The following is a 20,262-nucleotide window of genomic DNA, read 5'->3' as shown; positions in this document are numbered from 1 at the left end:
AGTGTTGATTGCAGTATCTTAATCATTTTCAATTTCACATTTTCACAGTGGCCTGTTTTTTATTCCTATTGCAGACAGTGAGGAGTGCTACTGTGTAAAGAGAATTTTCTCTGGTGGGGACCAAAGTTTTGCGCACTACTTTTATCCACAGGTAACAAATTAAGTGTAATTTGGTTCCAAAGCTTGTGAAAGTTGGATTTTTTTTTTTTTTGGATGCATTTTAAACTATTTTGATGTTGAAGGTGCATGTGACTATATTGTAAAGTTTGTTGGAGCAGTGTGGAAGCACAAGGCACTAAGTCATGGTAGCAGCTGGAGGACTTGGATCCAGTTAGTGTGTGTTAGCTGTCAGGAAGCTCTTGAGACTTTTTTGGCATAAGCTTTTTTCTTGGTGGATGAATGCACTTCTTTTCATGTCATAAGGGGAGAATTGATTGAATATTTGAGCTCTTTGCTCCTTGCCCAGTCCTCCTCACACCTCCTCCACAGCAGCAGCTTTGGTGTCCTCTGCTCTGTAGCCACTTTAAAGTACTGCAGTGGTAAGGAAACAAATGGAGCTTTTTGCTAAAAATTACTGCTGGTGACATAGTTTGTTATGTCAGTTTTATCATAGTCTTAAAGCTTACATTTTAAAGTAACAGGAATTGATCTGTTTAAATTCTAGTATGTAAAAGAGTCTAGAAGGACTTTACAGTAAAAGTGGCAATGTGGAAGTGTGATGGAAGGAAAATGCTATTGGAGAGTGAGTTGGGAGATAAAATAAAAATAAGGTGAAGATTGATGGGACTGTTTCCAGTATAGCTCAGCCAATATTAGACCATGGAGATTAATGAAGCATCAAGAGTTGAGGATGTAGGGTGAAAACTAATTTGGACACAAGGGAGAATGGATTTTAGTGGGGAAGCATGTTTATGAAGAAAAACTGAGTACAGGTCAGACTTGCAGCAGTGCTTTGTGCTCACAGCCTGTTCTGGTTGTACAGAATCAGCAGTTTTTCTGAGATTGACTTGTTGGATTCTTTGTCTGAATTCTGTGCTGTATTTGTGAGAAACTTAGCTGGTGTAAACTGGAAAATTGCCTATAATAGAGACTCAAAACTTATTCTGTTAAAGCTTCCTTAATAACTTTATTTTTAATTTTCATAATTACTGGAGTAGTTTCTGGCTGGCTGATTGAGGTGAACAGGAGACTGTATGAATGCAGTTATTGTGGCTTGTTCTGTACAAAAGGTATTAGCAATAGATGAACTTTGATGCTGCAGAAGTATCCCTTTTAGTAGCCTATGGTTTGGTAATTTGTATGAATTCTTCCAAAGCTCTGTGTGTACTGTACCCCTGGGGGTTGTGTGTCCCTGCCAGTTAAGGGGGCCCAGCCAAAATCCATTTTCTCAAGTCAATTTTTGGGCTGCTCAGTTCCCTGAGTTGTTTTCTTTGGTTGGACAGAAGGGAAGTGGCAAAAGTGTTCCTCAACCTGATGCTGTGGGATGGGATCAGAAGTGCTGATTTTTGGCAGCAGATAGTCATTGTCACACTGAGTCAGCTCAGTGCTGTCAGATGGCATCCTCAGGAGGAATGTTTTCTCTTGATAGTTTTATCTTGTGTTTGCTGCTCTTTGCCATCTCTTTTTGAACCAATGCTCCTGCTGAAAACAATGGTCTTGCTTCTCCTCCTCTTTACCATTACAGCTCTTAGTGGAATTCATTTTATATGAGCAGCACTTCCAAGTGCAGCTCCTCTGATGAGGCAGGGCATGTTCACAGAAGCATGATCATTCCCAGAGGAGCCTGATGGAAGTGGGGTGGAAGAACATCTGTCTGAAAAATGGAATGGCTCCTTTCCTGTGTGCTCACAGCTTGGCAGGGAGCTAAGTGGCTCCTGGTGGCTGGAGGGGAGATGCTTGCTGCTCACATCTAAAGCTCAGTTAGTGTTCATCATTGGGACAAGTAATGTTGTAGGGAGTTGCCATTTAGCAAGGTGTGTGAATTAACACCTAATCAAGATGGTTTTAGTGTGTGCTCTGCTTTTACAGGCTGTGCAGAACTGTTAAACACAGAGTATTTCACTGCAATAGTCTGGGTAGGTGATTGTCAGCCAAGACAGCTCAACCTTGGCTGATTTTTCTGGAAATCAGTTTTGTGTGCCTGATTCTTTATGCTTTCTTTAAAATTTATTTAGAATATGGTGCCACCAGATGATTTTAGGAATCCTGACCTTTTGAAGCAGATCTGGACTGTGAATGAAACGTTTATTCAAAAATTGCTGAGTTTCCCATCTGGAAGACTTCCTTTGGAGATAGCCAAGTAAGTGATGTGAGGGAAAGAAGTAGTCTTGGGTGATTCTGCCTCTGAATTGAGCATTAATGGGGCTTTGGGCATACAGAGCAGAGCTGTTTGTCATTGCTGTGCTTTCATTGTCGTGCTTGTTGAGTAGTTCAGGTCCTTGAGACTGTGTCATCTCTGCTCCAGTTTAGATTATACAGGATGAAATTAAGTATCTAATTGCACATTGAAAAATAGCAATACATGTAAAGGAATGTGAGAACAACTGAAAGATTATTGCTTCTATTTTAATAAAAGAGTATGCAAAGCAATTGAATTGCAAGACTGGCTGTGATTTGAGCTGTCTTAAGTGTTGAGTCTTGAGTGGAAGTTTAATCTAGTATTGTTTAGTCACATTTGAGTCAGAGTCCCATCCTTTGCACAATCTAATTCATTAGGGATTAAATGCAGTCTTTTTTATAGCAAATGCTAATTTTTAAAAGCAAAACCAAAAGTGACATTTTATGTGACCAATTTCAGTGAAATTGATGGAACGTTCTCCTCTGCTGGGTGCCTGAATGGGAGCTTTTTGGCATTGAGGTAAGTGGGTGGGTTTTTAACAGGTGTTCCTGTGGACAGCATTAGTGGTGGCTGCCTTCCTGCTATCCCTTGTGTCCCTGGGACACCTTCCCAGGGTTTCCTGTCTCATTGGTGCTCTGATACCCTCCGTGGAAACTCCTGCTTCTTTCCTGCCCTGTGTTTTGTCAGCTGCCCCAGTGAGGATGGCTCCAGCCTGTCTTGGCTGCTGCCATGTAAGCCAGCAGAGCTCATCACATTTGTCAGCCCTGGGTTGTTGGTAATTCCAGGGCTGGTTCACATCCAGGTCTTTTTGTGTGATTTTTCTTGTGATTTGAGGAGATTTTTTCCAATTGTTTCTAAGGTTATATAAAACATGGAAGTCTGATATATTTTAAATCCTTAGTCAGTAGGTCTAAAAGTCAAGGGGTTAAAGTCTTGAGTTGCTGAGAACACAGGATTGAGTCTTTCTGGTTTTTTCCCTTCCTGCAGCAATGATGATCATTACAAAACCAGCTCTAGATTCTCAGGGGTTGACATGAATGCTGCTAGACTACTCTTTCACAAACTCATACAGCCTGAGCACGCTCACATATCACAACAGGTTTGTGCTGTGTATTATCTTTACATTTGGGATTATCTTTCTGGGTTACAGCTCTCCAGAAATACTACAGTTATGCTTGGTCCAACCCTGTAAATGGATTTATTTACTCAATAATATATTGACTGCAAATGTGTGAAACCATGCTTTGTTGTGACAATTAGGTGACACATCAGAATATTCTATTTTAATATTTCCTGTCATTATTTAAATGTATAATATTTTTCCCTGAAGCTCTTAATTATTGTTTTCTAGATTAGTTTTCATATACACGGGCATTTGTTTAAAATCTCAATTGTATTAAAGTAACAGAATTTTCTGATGTGCTGTAGGTGGCAGCTAGTTTGGAAAAGAACCTTATTCCCAAATTGACCAGCTCCTTACCAGATGTTGAAGCTTTGAGGCTGTATCTCACTCTGCCAGAGTGCCCACTGATGAGTGATGAAAACAATTTCACAACGTTAGCTATTCCTTTTGGAGCAGCTATTCTGAACCTAGAAAAAGCTCCTCTGAAAGTTCTTGGTAAGCAACTGAATTTTTACTCTTAAAACTAAGGATCTGCAGATGAAAATGTGCAGAAATTCCATCAGTGAAGACCTGGCCTTGGCAGCACCTGCTGTGTATTTACAGTTCCCTACAATTCCCCAGTGAGAAAGTTCAGGTTAACATGGCTTGGTGTAAGAAAACACTTATTCTGTTGCTTCAGGGTGAGTTAACAGGCCATCCCTGTGAATTCATCTGCTGTTGTAGCTTTTGGACTGATGCCATTTGGGAAGAATTAAACTGTGTAGTTCAGTGTAATTGATATGTGTCTTTGCTCTTTAAAGTGAAAATTATGTGGTCAGACAGCTAACAAGCTCTAAGCAATTTACAGAAGTGTTGCAGAGCAGATGTTAAATTGTCTTGGTTGTGACTGCAGCACCTGTTCTGAGCTTCTGAGGCAGTTGATCTTTTCTTGCTGGTGCCAAGATGTGGTCTTCAAATACACAGCTGAGACTAGCTCTGGTTTTTTAACTCTGCTTCTTTACACTTTCTTCTTAAAGAAATTCAGCTTAAAGAATTGTTTTTGGAATATTTTGCTATTGTTTTCTTTTTGAGAGGGTTCTTTCATTTTCCTCAATTATGCTTTGCCTTGTAATCTCACTTTGGTTTTTTCAGTAGTTTTTGGTGAGAGTAAAGAAAAGCAAACTGACAGTTTTTTGAGCTCTAGATCCTTTTCCATCATTTTCTATTGCTCTCACTACTGTTTGCTTAAGATTTCAGGTTTTGAGCCGTTTTTTCTTGTCAAATGTTACACTGTGACACTGGATGAGCAGACTTCAGGGGACTTAGATTTGATGTGTAACAGCAGTATATTTGTTGTGCTGCAACTTTTTTTTTTCCAGAGTCTATAGTAACTGATGCTTATGCTTTCTAGCCAAACATATTTCTTAGTTAAGAGGATAACATACCATGGTGTGGCAGTGGCAAGCACTAAATTTACCTGTTCACCATGTGTTGACAGAAAATTGGTGGTCTGTGCTTGAACCTCCCTTGTTCCTCAAGATAGTGGAACTCTACAAGGATGTTGTAGTGCACCTTCTGAAGCTGTGCAAGATGGGCCTTCCACCTTCTGACAGAAGAGTGCTCACCAATTTCCTCCACACAGCCTTCAGAGTTCTGGAAATCCTGCACAGGGTACGTTTGTGGCTTTTCTGAGCAGTTCCTTGGCTGCTTGGCTTTGGCAGCACCTCTGTGCTGGGCAGTTGGTAGAAGCTGAGTTACTGATCAGTGTGAAAGATCAGAATTGCATCTACAGAAAGATCTGTAGTTGTTCCATCTGGACCTATGAATCACTGGGATTCTGGGTTCCAGTCTGACATGATGATGGAATTAACTACTTTTTGGGAACACAGAGTTACCCAGTCATTTGCTTCTGTGAGGGTCTGGATTCAAGTGAGAGGGGGGGAAAAAGGGGTGACAGATCTGGGATATTTTGCAGATTGAATATCTGGTGGTTTGGAGGGGGATGTCAGAGGTATTTGAGAAAAGTAGGCTTAGATTATCTGGTTATAAAGGCAGGATCTTTATTACTATCTTGCTGCTTTGCCAGTTAGCAGTCCTTGGGAAAAGAAGTGTGTATTAGGAAAATGTGGATGCTTCTGGATTAAAATTGCACTGTAGAGACAAGCCTCTGTATAAAATTACTTTTCCCACATCTCTCTTTTTTTTTTAATGGAAATTGTTCCTCTCCTCACAGCTAATAGTGTTCATACTACAACTAAGCCTAGAGTTATTGAATCATAGCTCTTAAACCTGTGTGAATACAGGAACAGGTATTTATTCCCTTGTGCACATGAATATGTGAATTATCACTGTTCCTCTGAGGCTACATGATGTTTCCAAGTGGCTGCCCTGTTAGGCAATACTGTAGTGCAGTTAATTGTGTTTTCCTTCACTCTTTGATGGGATTTTGAATAGTCCATGTATCCATGTTTTTAACATGGTTTTTTGCTTTCTTGTAGGCACTTTTGTTTTTCTAGAATTTTTTTGGTAGCTGGGTATCTGTGGCATGCTTGAAAAACATGGAAAAATATCCTTTTGAAAGCTAATAAAAAAATAAATTACACTTCCTTAGGTAAATGAAAGAGGACAAGTTATACAGTATGACAGATTTTACATTCATGAGATCCAAGATTTGATAGATATCAGAAATGACTATGCCAACTGGTTCCAGCAGCAGGTATTGGGAATGGTAAGTTGTGTTGATTTTTATTTGGGTTTTTGTGGGTGTTTTCCTCCCATGTTGTGGTGTTTGTTTTTTCCCTTTAAAGAAATCCATAGATTCTCTGAGCCTGATAACTTTTTTCATCAAAATACCTTCAGAGATGAGCAGTGCTGAGCAGACTCATGTCAGGTACTGGCTAAGGAGGAATTGTTAAGAAGGTGTTTTCTTCTGGGGTGTCATTCTTAGGACTGACACTGCTCAGCATTTGAAGCTGTCAGTTAAAAAGTGATTCAGAATGCTGTCACTGAAGACTTGCTGTGTCAAAAACGTTAGGAATGTAATAATCCACAGTAGGAAAACATCAGGAATAATCTGGATTGCCATATTAGACAGGTCCAGTCAGGGAGCAAGCTGCAGCTGTCTTGGATAATGAGTGCAGCAGCAGCTACAGGGGCAGATAACTGATGGAATTTTCTCCTTTGAGTTTAGCAGCTACAACTGAGATAATTAATTCCTGCATCTCTAAACAGAAGAGTGATAAGTGGGAGCAAATTAATGACTGTGCAGAGAATTAGTGAGTTGGATAGGTTTTTGCTACAGTTCCTTGACTTTAGCTTTGAAAGAATATTGTAAGTAATTAAGAAAGTTTTCTCTAGCCACCCATATTTTATTATTTTGCAACAGTACCAGCAGATGGCATTAATTAACGTGTGGAAGTAAACATTTTAAGTGTAATTTTGTGCATCCAAGCAAACATGATACTTTAACAGCCCTGTTTTAAAGACTGTTAAACAGGGTGTTGAAAGACAAGCTTGTGTTTAAGAAACGAATTAGAATGTTTGTGGTTAATGTTTATTTCTCAGTAAACCTTCTCTTGGGGGGAAGCAGTAAATAAATATTTTTTAAATTCTGCATCAGAGATGAGTAATTAATGCAGACACTAATGCTGCTTTTTCATCTTAATTGTTGCTACCTTTGTGCAAATGCTGTCATAGGATGTCAACCATGGATTAACTGAGGTAAGATTGGATGCAATCTGATTTCTTTTGAAGAATGTAAGGAAATCAGAAATGTTAAGGATTTTCTGCTGTGTTCTGTTGGGAGTAAAGCTTCAAATTAGCCATGGCTGTAATCTGAAAAAAAATCTTTGTGGTGCAAAAATATGTAATTGTCTGTATTGCAAATTTGGAGCAGCAGTTGGAAAGAAGGGCTACTTCTATACCCACTAGCTGCAATAGCAGTTCTGAAATTAAAATGTGCTAAGTGAGAGTTTGTGCCTGGCTTGATTTGGTTTGGCTTGATTGAGTTTTGTTGGGATTTTTTTTTTTGGTTTGTTTTTGGCTGAAGTAGTAAACAATTAAAAATCTACTGAATGTTCCTAATATGCTTTGGCTCTGCATTGATAATAAGTCAAGGTTGAGTTCTCTTTGCAGTAAAATAGATCTATTAAATGAGTGCTGCTGTAAAGGTTTTTTTAACCACAATTGTGGCTTTTGAACAAGCTGAGCTATGACATGGTTCTTCTCATTGCAGTTAACAGAAATTCCTGTTATAATTTGCACATACCCATTTGTATTTGATGCCCAGGCAAAGACAACTCTCTTGCAAACAGATGCAATCATACAGATGCAGGTAGGAGGCTCCATTTTTAATGGTAGGGATTCATTATTTTTTCCCTGAGTTGGGGACCTTGGGGGTTCCTGTTGGGTGGTTTTTTTTTTTGTTTGCCTGGTTGGTGGTGTTGTTTTGGGGCTTTTTTTTTTGTTTGTTTGTTTCTTGTTTGGTTGGGTTTTTGTTTGTTTGTGGGGTTTTGTTGGTTTTTGTTTGTGTTTTTTGTTGTTGGCTTTTTGTGGTGGTTTTTTTTTAACTCTGTGTAATTTCTCCCTCCTAAAGATCAAGGATCTAATTTTAATCTCAGGGTATGCACACAGTAGAGGGTAGTGGGTTTGGGATCACATTGAAATTAGGCTGTTTTCTACTCGCCATACATTTTCACTGAACTACTTTTCCTTTCAGTAGCGAGATGGTTTTTTTATGTGTTAGCAACCCATAGGTACAAAACCCCCAAACAGCAATCAAAAACCCCAAACCCACAACCCAAACAAACAAACATAAAACCCCAAGCACCTCCCACAACCAAAGAACAACCCCACCTCCCATATGAGCAGACTTGGACTATTACCTGGGTCATTGATCTGAGTCTGAAAATAACCAGATGATGTAAGTCATGCTCAGGTAATGGGCTCGTGTAGGAAAATACTACCTTGCTCTTAATAATAAAAAATGGCCTTTATGTGCCTTAAAAATGGATATGCACAGTCAGTAACCAACATTTGATGGGTTCAGGGAAATGTTCACATTAAATATTTCTATAAACAATATTAAATAGTGTTAAAACACACAAACTCTCAAGAGTTCTCTGTCATATTCAGAACATTTGCAACAGCATTTTCTTTTTCAAACAATTTTAATGCAGAAATTATCATGCAAGTTAAATAAATTGCTTTTCATGCTGTGAATTAGTTTTTAATGTATGTTTGGTTTCATGCCAGATTTATATTAAACAGCTTCCTCTTCATTAGATGAAATGCAGGATCTTTTTGCTTCCTTTTGTTATCCAAGGTATTTCGACTGGAATGTTAAAACCTGAGTTCTTATACTTCCCTGAGAGCAATGGGTGAAGGAAAAATATTTCCTGAAATCAAATACTTCCTGAGATAAAAGGAATGCAAAGAAATCTTGGGCAAATCCAGTAGCTCTTGTACTGGTTATTCCCATCTGCACTTGTGCAGGCAAGCCTGTGGACAGGTGATACTGACAGGAGTTTTCCCTTTGTTTTTCTGCAGATGGCTGTTGATCAGGCCCACAGGCAGAATCTGTCTTCTCTCTTCCTGCCAGTGTTTGAGTCTGTCAACCCCTGCCTGATAGTGATGGTGAGGAGGGACAACATTGTGGGGGATGCTGTGGAGGTGCTGAGGAAGACAAAGAACGTGGACTACAAGAAGCCACTCAAGGTATCACGGGACACTGCTCAGAGTGCTGGAGGGTGCTTTTGCACAAAGCTTGCCTTGCAGTCTCTCTGCAGTTCAGTGCTCACTGAGTTGTGTGTTTCAGGTGATTTTTGTAGGGGAGGAAGCTGTCGATGCTGGAGGCGTTCGCAAGGAATTTTTTTTGCTCATCATGAGGGAGTTGCTGGATCCCAAATATGGAATGTTCAGGTACTACGAGGAGTCCAGGCTGATCTGGTTCTCTGATAAGGTAGGCTGTGGTCTATATTCAGTCATTTTAACTTACTGGATTTATGGTAATAATATATGAACGTTGTAGTTTGTGGTGGTTTTATTTCAAGAGTGGGAGCTGAAGCAAGTATTCTCAAAAAAGGTTTTATATTTTTTTGGCCATGGTTAGATCAAAACTTTCCCCATTCCTTGTTTACTCCATACTGGTTGTCCCCAAGCCCACCAGGTTTTTAGGAAGAAGTAGCCAGAACAAACTGATCCCAAGGGCAGAATCAGGAAGTCAAGGTGCAGAGACAAATTCTGGAGGTGGCCAGAGATAAATTCTGGAGGGTTGAACAGGGCTTCCTGTGTGCAGCTGTATTTATGGCTGATAGGTGCTCATGGAGTTGTGCTTTATTGGAAGGTTTGATCCCTGACCTTTGAGTCATCTTTCAAAGTACACTGGCTGAGGTGGCTGGATCCCAAATACCTGGATATTTACATTCCCACAGCTGTGTTTAAAGCCTTGGGAATTAATTCTGAGGGTTTCAATAGTGAACTCTTCCCTCTTGCTCCCCAGAATAATTTTTTTAAAAATTGACATCTTAAATCACTGAGTAGTGCAGTAGGAGGTCACTGACAAAACCAGAACCTTAGTGCAGTGTGGGTCACCTGGAACACAGGACATGTTGCAGCTCAGCCTTTCTAATTCTAAGCAGAAAGGATTCTGTTCCCTTGGATTTCAGTCTCAGCTGGTTAAACTTTATTCTGTTTTCCTTGGTGCTTACAGATACATACATATTTAAAGAAAATATGAATTAAATTCACTGAGATTATACTGTACTGTACACTTCTTCCTGCACTCTGCAAGGTTAAAATAACTTCTTTATTTTAAACCATTTTGTCTGTTTTCTGTTCTTAGACCTTTGAAGACAGTGACTTGTTTCATTTGATTGGTGTTGTCTGTGGGCTAGCAATATATAATTTTACTATTGTAGACCTTCATTTTCCTCTGGCTTTGTACAAAAAGCTATTGAATAAGAAACCATCCCTGGATGACTTAAAAGAATTGATGCCAGATGTTGGCAGGTAAGCAAGAAAGAAAAATGGGTGTTGGTTGAAATTAATTTTGAAATCAGCATTTTCCTCTGAGAACATTACATTTCCTTTCCACGGTCACTGGGTAAACAACTCACAGGAAATTGCAGCCACTGTGTCATTTGGTACATGTGACACTTTCTGTTCTAAACATCTGTGTCTCAGTGCTTGGTGTTAGTGATTGTCTCTTCTGTTTTATGATCCTACAGGAATTTTAGGGGGAAAAAACCCCTTGAAATTCAAACCTCTTGAGCTTTAGCCATGGATTTTATAAGCCTAAGTGTGAACATAGTTTCAGTTCTAAATTAAATCCATCAAAAAAATATTTTTGCTTATTTCAGGAACGAATACATGCTAAATATCTCCTTTTGACTGGGGATTTGAATAGGACTGACTAGCAGGAGGCTCAAATGAACAGGAAAGGATGCTTTTTAGCATTTCATAGATTCCAGGAGAATTCAAAGGTGTGAATGGAAGAGCCAGTCAGTGCTTTTTAAGTACCAGCTGCCTCTGCTTTGGGAACCCCTTAGCTGAAGTCTTAAGACAGGAATGTTCTCTCTTCACCCCATGGGATAACCAAAATGAAATAATTGCTTGGAATTTCCCAGCACTACCCGAGGTGCAAGTCAATAAGATAATGAATGAAATAACAGTAGAAAGGTACTTCTTAAATGTGAATGTTCAAAGCATAAAGAACACTTCAGCAAAATAAATTCATTTTTCTTTCCCCTGGTGCAAGTATTTTGTAACTTATTTTGCAGGGGAATGCAACAGCTACTGGACTATCCAGAGGATGACATAGAAGAAGCATTTTGTCTTAATTTTACTGTAAGTTTTATGTAGTGTTTGAAGTATGTCTTGCCAAGCCCACACCATCTATTTTAATTGTCTCTGGTGGAGAGTTTGAACAAAAGCATCAGCAGCTGATTCCATGAGGTTTAGCTCCTGTGTCTGCCATTCATGTTGCTGTTAACTAAGTGGTGGGAAGAAGTATTTATGCAGTAAATGAGATTTGCACTATTTTTGTTTGTTTCAAATAGATCACTGTGGAAAATTTTGGTACGACAGAAATTAAGGAGCTTGTTCCTAAAGGTGCTGACATTCCTGTAGTCAAACAAAATAGGTGAGTTCTGTGGGTTGCAGTGCTGCTGGCTGCCTTGGGAGGGTTTCTGGGCTGCTCTAAATTCCCTTGGCTGAGCTCTGATGCTGCTGTTGGAGGCAAAACTGCTTTGGCTGTTTTCCCAAGCCCTTCTCTCCTGTGCTGCTGAAAGAGCTGCTGTCCTGTCCTGACACAGACAGGCTCAGGGCTGGGCTGGGCAGGGCTTGGACCAACCTGCTCTGGTTGAAGATGTCCCTGTCCATGGCAGGAGGTTGGGCTAGATCTTCAGAGGTCCCCTTCAACCCCAAAAAGCATTTTATAAGATTAAAGATGTTTGAGGTGCTGCTGAAGCCTTGAAGTGCCTGCCTAGGACAGAGGCTAGACAAAGCTAAGAGAATAATGTGGCTCTTGATTAAAGGCCTGGGCAGCCAGGAGCCTTCCAGAGGCTACACCCAAGCTGGACAATGGTCACCAGTTTTTCAGACAGATATGAGTTTGGTCTGTTTGCACATCAGGGGTCAATCCTCCAATTACAGCCTCGGGTAATGAAGGCACCTTCCCCCAGTTCACTGTTGTTGATAGTTTTTGGGGCCTGAGGCTGTCTTTGGGTCACAGGCCCAGAGGGATTGTTTTGTCTAAATAAATGTGAAGGGAGTTCACTAACACTTTGTGTGGAGTTTAGAGTTGTGCACTAATGCAGTAGGATGTGAAAAAATAAAAGCTGAAGCCCTAAGGCATCACTGCAGGAAGCTGCATATCACTGAAATTCAGTGAGTAATGATGAGAACTCTGACTTAAGGGCCAGTATTACAACTCCTCATTCATACTTGTATATGATTCCAGTGAAGTCTTCCCTTTGTAGAGTAGATAACATTAAATAAGTTAATCCAGTGCTGTTGTCAGAAGAGGAGTGACAGGAGGGTTTTTTTCCTCAGTCAAGGATTCTGTAACTTTTATTTATAGAAACAGCCTTTCCTGCCCTTTGTTCCCTTTCTGCTCCTGGAGGATAGGCAGAACAGACCTGGTGGTGCTTTTGTCCCCTTTTTTGCAGAATTTTCCAGTCTGTTCTTTCATCTTTATGAATTCTCTGTGCTTGTACTTCTCCCAGGGTAAAGGGAGAATTGAATGGAAAGAGCACGCTCCATGAGAACTGAATGCACATGGAAAACATTGTAGCTTTGCAGTTCTCCGGTGTAGGTCTGATGTTCTGTCACTAAGTGACTGTAAAATTGGAGTTGAATTATGGGAAAAGTTCCACAGGTGCCTGTGGAATGCCTGCTGCGTTGTTACCACACATTGTCTTGCAGTAATGAAGAAATTCCTCTTTCTCAAGCTCTAAATATTCCACGATGCTTCAATTAATTTGATAATATAAATTAGTTTATCACTGTGACTTTTCCCTGGAGCAGCCTTAGCAGCACTGTTAGTGTTACACGAGTTACCAGCCCTTCATGGATAAGAAGGAGATCTCACAGAGTGCTGAAGGGGAGGATTACCACTTTGGTCATCCCCAGCATTTTCAGTGCAGCAGCTTCAATAAACATACCACCTAAATGTGTTTATGTGACTCTGTAAACTGCTGGTGATGTTACTCAAGGACTTGGGGTGGTTTCCCTCTTTGCACAGTGAGCATGTGTCAGTGGGATAGCTGTAATGAACAGCTGAGGTCACTGCCACTGCAGAAACTCAACAGTGAGCACTGGCATTGATTTCAAAAATTATCATAAATGCTGTATCACTTCAAGAAGTTTTAGATCTTCCTTAAGTGCTGCTGGAGATGTTTCCAGCAGGATCTGAGAACTCCTTGTACCAAGCACAGATAACAGGCCATCTGTTTCTCAGTATCCAGCTCCTTGGCACTGGTCTTTTTACTGTGCAAGACTCAAATGTCCTTTTGAAGTTGGTTTGCATTTTTAGTGCAAATATGGTAATCTTTTTAATTTAAAAAAATAGAGCAGTGGGTTTGATTAGTAGCTTTCAGCACACTCCCTGCAATTGAGGCCTTTCAGCCTGTTGCCAGTGAGTCCAGTTCACTGCAATGCACACAGATAAGGGAGATGTTTGTAGTGGCTGAAGTATATAACATTAAATGTTCCTGCTTTTCTGCTGCAGACTGCCTTCAGGGGTGTGCTGGGGAAATACATTCATGTGCCATTTTATCTTCACTGTGCTTGTAAGATAGAGCAGACAATACAGTGCATCAGGCTCCTTGGTGCTTCACTGTCTGTGCTCTGTTCTCTACAGGAATGGCCACTGGTTCATTGGTAGGAGGATGACCTGCACTACCTCCTCTTTATTCCCTTAATATAATTCTTTTTTTCTCTTTCTACAGGCAAGATTTTGTAGATGCATATGTGGATTACATCTTCAATAGATCTGTGGCTTCCTTATACAGTGCATTCCATGAAGGCTTCCACAAAGTCTGTGGAGGTAAAGTTCTTCAGCTCTTCCAGCCCAGTGAGCTGCAGGCAATGGTGATTGGGAACACAAATTATGACTGGAAGGAGCTGGAGAAGGTAAGAACCATAGTTAGGTTTTTCTTTTGTGTAATTCTAATTTCAGGGTGCAAAAGCAGCTAGGTGTCCTCTTGAGCTCTATTTTAATGAAATGATTCCTGTTATTTATTGACACCTTAAAACATCAGTGAGTAGAGATCCTAAAATATTATTTACCCTCCTGCTTTAACTTTTTCCATCCAATTTCTGAAGGAAATCAGACTTAGAGGAGAGGCAGAAAAATCCACAGAACCCTGAGGCAGCTATGCAATCTTTCATATTAGACATGAGAAAGAGAAGTGATTGCACACAGTTATTAAAAGTAAATATTCTCACTTGTCAGAGCTCAGTGAGACTTGGTCTCTGTTGGGATTGAAATTGCTTTGCAGTGCAGGCATCTGTCCCTGTATTGAATTCAGACTGAACAGCTGAAGAAAATGGAGTGAGGAGAGTGGTAGTAGTGTGTCACTTGCTGTGTGCCTGTGCACAAACTACACTCATTCTGCTGCAGTGTCAGCTTATCCAACTGTTCTGTGAGCAAGCAATAACCCCCTTTCCTGCTCATTTTAGAATACAGAATACAAAGGAGAGTACTGGGCAGACCATCCTACAATTAAAATATTCTGGGAGGTTTTTCACGAGTTGTCTTTGGAGAAGAAGAAACAGTTTTTGTGTAAGTATTTGAAATTGCTTCACAGAAGTTTCTAACTGAACAGGATCACTGGGATTTCAGGCTCCTGCTAGAAGAGGGCAGGTGTAACTATTTGTCTGTAATGATGTGATTAATTATTTGGGGAAAAAAAAGGCATGATAGAAAAAATTGATTGTGAGCTTGTCTCTGATTTTCTTGGGGGTGTCCTGAGTGATTCGGGGTGATGGGTAGTTACAAATCACAGTAGCTCAGAGCAGCATTAGAAAAAGAAAAGCCAGCCCCCAAAACACCAACATCCTAATCTGCTGGTGACATTTATTTGGTGACTAGGATATCTTTTCCTGTGCTTTGACATATAGTCCACATCCTCTGGGTTTTTCACTGCACAGAGATGGAAATTTGGAGTAGTAGCTAATTGTAAATCTGTCAAGGTACTGATGTAAGTGGTAATGTTCAGATGGTAAAGTAATCAAAGCTTGCTGTGAGTGAGGATTTGCTTGGAATAGAGCACAGATTAGTTTCCAATTCAGATAAATTACTTACTGAATAAACTAATTCTGTGCTTACAAGATTCTTGGAAATGCTCAGTAAAGATACAGCCAGTGGATTATAAGTTAGAAGGTTCTGTTGCATGAAAAACTTTAGAGTATTTTAAGGACTGTTTGGTTTCATATGCTAAAATGAAGTACTTTCCTTTATGGATCACTTGTTGTATTACATATGAGCTCAGATGTAGAAGGTAGAGACAGGGTGAAGTCATTATTCCCTGTTTTCCAGACTTCACAGAACTTTGGTGTGAAAAGCTGGCCATTGCTGGCATGGTTACAGAAGGCCAGCAGTGTGACACAGACAGTGTTAGTCTTCAGCTAGTTACAATTACAAGCCTTTGTTTTTTTCTTGGCAGTGTTTCTGACAGGCAGCGATCGGATTCCAATCCTTGGGATGAAGTGTCTGAAACTGGTCATCCAGCCAACAGGAGGGGGAGAAGATTACCTGCCCGTAGCTCACACTTGCTTTAATCTTCTTGATCTTCCAAAATACACTGATAAAGAAACCCTGAAATCTAAGTTGATCCAGGCCATAGACCACTATGAAGGTTTCAGTTTAGTATAACTTGAGAAATGAAAGTTCCGTGTCCCGTGGGATCATTGAGTTTTCGTGTCTTTCTTGTGGTGGTAAATTCAGTGGATTAAGTGATGCAGTTGATACTATAACTGATTATTTGCAAAAAATGTTCAGTGGTATGGATATTCATGAGAGCCAAACAAATCATTTCCAAAACTGAGGAGCTGTCTTAATACATACCTTCCTGTACAGAGCCATGTGGATTTTGCCATCTTACAATAAAAATGAGAGTATTGTGAATGGGAGTCAAGTTTCACTGACAAGAATTAACATTTCACCTTATGCAGACAATTTGGCGTGTGAGTGCATGAGAGACTTGCTTCAGTTTTTCAAATCACTTAGTAAGAACATTTAACTTCTTCCCTGATAAATTCACTTGGTAACTTTTCATTTTGTAAATAATAAATTTTTGTGATAAAATAGTTCCGTTCCAATACCAGTATGGTTTCTATTGCTTGTAATTGAATATGAGCTTATTTTATGGCTTTTAACAAAAAAAAAAGTGATTACTCTGATTTCTGAAGATATCTATTTTTCTGGTTTGTTTTAAGAACCTAAATAATGAAAGTGATTGTTCAAGAGACATTCATCTTCACAACGTACAATCCATGAAGCAGTCACTTAGTGCCGATACAAAACCACATCCAATGGCATTTTTAATGTGTGGATGGACAAGCTGACTTAAGACACTGTTTTCTTTTTAAGGACTGATTCTGTAATTAAGTGGACGCAGTTATAAAAGAGGTTAATTTATGATTTCAACCTCTGCAGTCATGTGTCAAGAATACAGCTGAAAAGAAAAAGGTGCACCAGCCAATTGTTGCTGTTGAGAGGTTAAACGTTTATTTTTAAATGCTGAGAGCGTAGTTTATGGTTTCTAATAGAATTTTCACTTTTTTCCAGATAAATGCATTTGAAATAACCTTTAACACCCCTCTCCCTTTTTTCTTAAGATTTTATTTTTAGTATAATTGCCCTGAGACGATTGTGCTTAGCTGGACACTTTTGGATTTGACTTTTCCTTCTCTGGTTAAATTCCAGATTTTGTGGTGTTAATGCATATGTGACTTGCAGCTGTGAAACAAATATTTATTTTTTTTAGATTTTTAAATGCAGTGAAAAAATTCAAGCTGTAATAAAAAGACTTGAATGAAAACCTTTGTTGGTTGATGTGTACGGATGCTTGCAGCAAGCAGAGTTCTTCAGATGGAGAGGAACTTCCAGTGCATTAAATTGGAGAGTACAGCTAAGAGAAGCAGGAAATGCAGTCATTGCAATAAACTATATAACACCCAGTTTCTGTGCTGGCAGTGCATATTGATGTAATACAAAAAAAAAGGTCAGTACAGTTAAAATCAGTCTTTTTCCTTAACACTGTTTTTTACAGCTTTCTCACACAGTGTAACCTCTTAGTAATTTCTTTGTGTGCAGCCCATATTCCATCTTTTCCAACATTTGTTACCTGGCTCGGAAATCCTCCCTCTTGCAAAAAACAAGAAACCAACAAATACTAAAGCAGCTTAATCTTATTGTACATGGAAGAAAGAAAAGGAGAAAAGAAAGAGGAAAAAAAAGGTGTTATGCAGTCATTTTACCAGGTAACACTAAAACACCATTTTTAATTATGAAACACCAGGATTGAAAAGGTAGATACTCAAAAATTAGGAAGTGGCTAATGTAAAATTATCTGCTTCCTTTCTCCCCTGTGTATTATTGCATGTCCAAGTGCTGGTTTTTTTCCCATGGGAGTCTTGTTTCATTTGATGCACACAGCTGGTGTTTACTCAAAAAGAAGGGCTGTATGTGCAGTTGCACAGACAGTGTGATTTGGTCCATATCATACAAATCCAGTGGTACATGTATGTGTTTCATTTTCCTGTGGGATATTCTCTGGCTTTTGCTGTATTGGATTTCTATCAATGTTAATGTTAACCTGAAGGGTGACTAAAGAGCCTGGTTCTGTAGATGAGGGCTCAGAGGCAGAATCCAAGCTGGAATTCACTTGCCTGTTTTTGGTGCCCAATTTAGGATGCACTAACCATCATGGATGGACATCCTTCATTTTTGATGTGCAGTTCTTGCTGACCAAACTGCTGTGGCAGGTGCTTCGTGTTGCTGCAGCACAGGGCAGACACATTTCTTACTCTCTTGGAACATGAGTGGACATGAGCTTGGGAGCAGGGTGGTGATGCTGGGATGGTTGGTTTAACATCACTGGCAGAGCAGGGCTAGAGCCACTTTGCTCAGGACAGCATTCACCTGAGAATTCTCTGCAGCTCTGGCCTTCTGCAGGGAGTGCAGTTGGGTCCTACATTGCTGGATGCTCCTGATTATCTTACAGGTGCAGGGAGGCAGTGCCCAGTTGAAACAGTTGTCTGTGTAACAAGGTAAAGGCCTTCTGTGTGATACCAGAACAATTAGTAGTTGTGGCATCACTTGTGTCAGGCAGTTCAAGGCTTTCTGCAGTGCTTGTGTTGCCCTTAGTTCACTTAAGAGTCACAGCAGCCCAGGGAAGCACAGCTCTGCTGAATTGTGCCCCGAGGCAGCAGGAAGGGCTTTCTCTTGCTTGGATCAAGTATCATTTTGTAGACAATATTTGATGCTGTGCAACATGTGAAAAAGGGGGGAAAACCCCATTTTATGTGTAGCTGAAATGGCCATGCTGTTAGTGAAGAAAGCCTGGAGCTTTCCTTTTCCTCAAACCTTCAGTTACTCAGGATAGCTTGGGTACCACTGCTTAAAAGGGTAACACAAACAACTGGGGAGTGACAGCAGTTTGGGCTTCCGTGGGAGCATTTTACAGTAATTAATTTTTAAAGTATTTATATTTGATGATTAAATTAGCATTTGATAAAGATTCAGAATTCTCACTGGAGAAGACCAGTTGCATGTCAGACTTGTCATCATGACTGCTGAAGGAGACTTGCAATTGCCAGAGCAGTGCAGCCATGGACTGGATTTATTGCACCTGTCCCCTGAGTACAGACAGGGGTGAAGATTGAATTTGCATGGCAGAGCTACCCAGGCCCTTTGAACCACAGGCACAGCAGATGTTTGTCCCTCATTTTCCAGGGCAGAGTTAAGAACACAGTGTAGAGCTGTTAAAGCAGTGAGCTTTAGCATAATGGTTTGTCTCCTTTGGCACTTTATGGGAGTTGCTATTAATGAGGCTGTTGCTCATCATAGAGCTTTGAGCCATGGTATTCCCTTTAAGAATGTTTATAAACAGCTCTGAAGAGGGTTTTAATTCATTGCACTGCTCTCTGCTGCAATAAACTTGATAATAAATGAAGCTTAATGTAATCAAATGTAAATCACTATAAAAGAGAGCTCCTTAAAGGCACACAGGGTTCTGCAGTTAAGATAAATGTGGATAAAAGGTTTTATTTAATAGTACAGTTCTCAGTGCTGGTAAAGAGTTGAACCCCCCGAGAGTGGCTGTGTTGGCTTTGTGTGCAGCCAGAACTCTGTGCTTGTGTATACTGTGAGGAATTGCCTTACTCAGTTTTTGAAGGGGAGAAAATAAAAGGAAAAACAAAGTGTTTGTATCCCCTGACAAGAGTCAGGATCCCATAGCTTACCCAGTGGATGTTTCTAACCTGCCAGGTTAGAGTGGGGTTTGGGTGCACTAATTATCAGCCTTCTCTTTTGGTCCTTCAATCCACTGTTTGTGTTGGTGTTGGTCAAGTCTGGAGCAATGACTTCAGTAGCCCTAGCTAGACCTTGAAAGGTGTAGAGCATCTTCTGTCACCTGCTATCACCAGATTAATGCAGGAAATGCCCTTGAGTGTTTGCCTGCTCTGTGTGCACAATTCCTCAGTGAAGGAACTCCACCAGCCATCATTTCTGTACACTTGAGTTCCCTGACCCTGTGACTGAGTCCTCAGGTTTTTTTTATTTTCCTGGGGAAGGGAGCCACTTTGTGCCTATACACATAATTTTTCTCTGTGCTACTGCCTCTTACACTGAGTGCCTTTCTGTGAGAATGCTGAAACTTGGTGACTGCAAACCTTTGCCTGTCCCTGCTGCAGAAGTGTTGAATGAGAAAGATGTGTTATCTTCTAACCACAAGGCAGCTGGGGGTGGGGGGGAAGCACTGGCAATGTCAGGCACGCCAGAACTGTGCTGAGATCCCCTATCTGCAGCCCTGCTGGTCTAAAGCTTGAGTTCCTGCATATGCCTTGGGTTTGCACATCAAAATGAGGTGTGGCAGGTGCCACGAGTGCCAGCAGAGCCCCCTTGCATGAGCCAGGACAGCACTTGGCATTATTATTTTTCTCCAGCCAAAGGCACATCAGTTTCAGATCAGGAAAATGAGGTTTGGGAATCTCATTCCACATAGGAAGCACCAAATTAGTAACTTCAGAGTAGCTGGTGTGCACAGTGCTGGTGGGGATCTTTATCTCACCAGTGCCCCAGGCTGGTCTTAGCAGC

At 40.4% G+C, this 20,262-nt stretch overlaps 1 protein-coding gene across 3 annotated transcripts in view; it reads left to right on the top strand.

Annotated features, from left to right (window-relative positions):
- Window positions 1–16,250, top strand: part of HERC4 (HECT and RLD domain containing E3 ubiquitin protein ligase 4) — a 29,771-nt gene extending 13,521 nt beyond the window's left edge. For 2 of the 3 annotated variants that reach the window (XM_059850823.1, XM_059850822.1), the window contains exons 10-26: window positions 75–151; window positions 2,175–2,299; window positions 2,798–2,857; window positions 3,326–3,437; window positions 3,767–3,956; window positions 4,939–5,111; window positions 6,052–6,168; window positions 7,137–7,160; window positions 7,675–7,773; window positions 8,988–9,155; window positions 9,256–9,399; window positions 10,282–10,448; window positions 11,219–11,285; window positions 11,498–11,580; window positions 13,889–14,072; window positions 14,622–14,724; window positions 15,608–16,250. In XM_059850823.1, the coding sequence (XP_059706806.1) occupies window positions 75–151; window positions 2,175–2,299; window positions 2,798–2,857; window positions 3,326–3,437; window positions 3,767–3,956; window positions 4,939–5,111; window positions 6,052–6,168; window positions 7,137–7,160; window positions 7,675–7,773; window positions 8,988–9,155; window positions 9,256–9,399; window positions 10,282–10,448; window positions 11,219–11,285; window positions 11,498–11,580; window positions 13,889–14,072; window positions 14,622–14,724; window positions 15,608–15,816 (2,102 nt within the window). In that variant the 3' untranslated portion in view covers window positions 15,817–16,250. The remainder of the gene's footprint in view (window positions 1–74; window positions 152–2,174; window positions 2,300–2,797; window positions 2,858–3,325; window positions 3,438–3,766; window positions 3,957–4,938; window positions 5,112–6,051; window positions 6,169–7,136; window positions 7,161–7,674; window positions 7,774–8,987; window positions 9,156–9,255; window positions 9,400–10,281; window positions 10,449–11,218; window positions 11,286–11,497; window positions 11,581–13,888; window positions 14,073–14,621; window positions 14,725–15,607) is intronic. The other variant, XM_059850824.1, reaches the window with a different exon arrangement.
- The last annotated feature ends 4,012 nt before the right edge of the window (window positions 16,251–20,262 follow it).

This window comes from Haemorhous mexicanus, chromosome 7, assembly GCF_027477595.1.
Source record: "Haemorhous mexicanus isolate bHaeMex1 chromosome 7, bHaeMex1.pri, whole genome shotgun sequence".
Taxonomy (NCBI): domain Eukaryota; kingdom Metazoa; phylum Chordata; class Aves; order Passeriformes; family Fringillidae; genus Haemorhous; species Haemorhous mexicanus.
The sequence above is the reverse complement of the archived record's forward strand: the minus strand, read 5'-3'. Positions and strand labels throughout refer to the sequence as shown.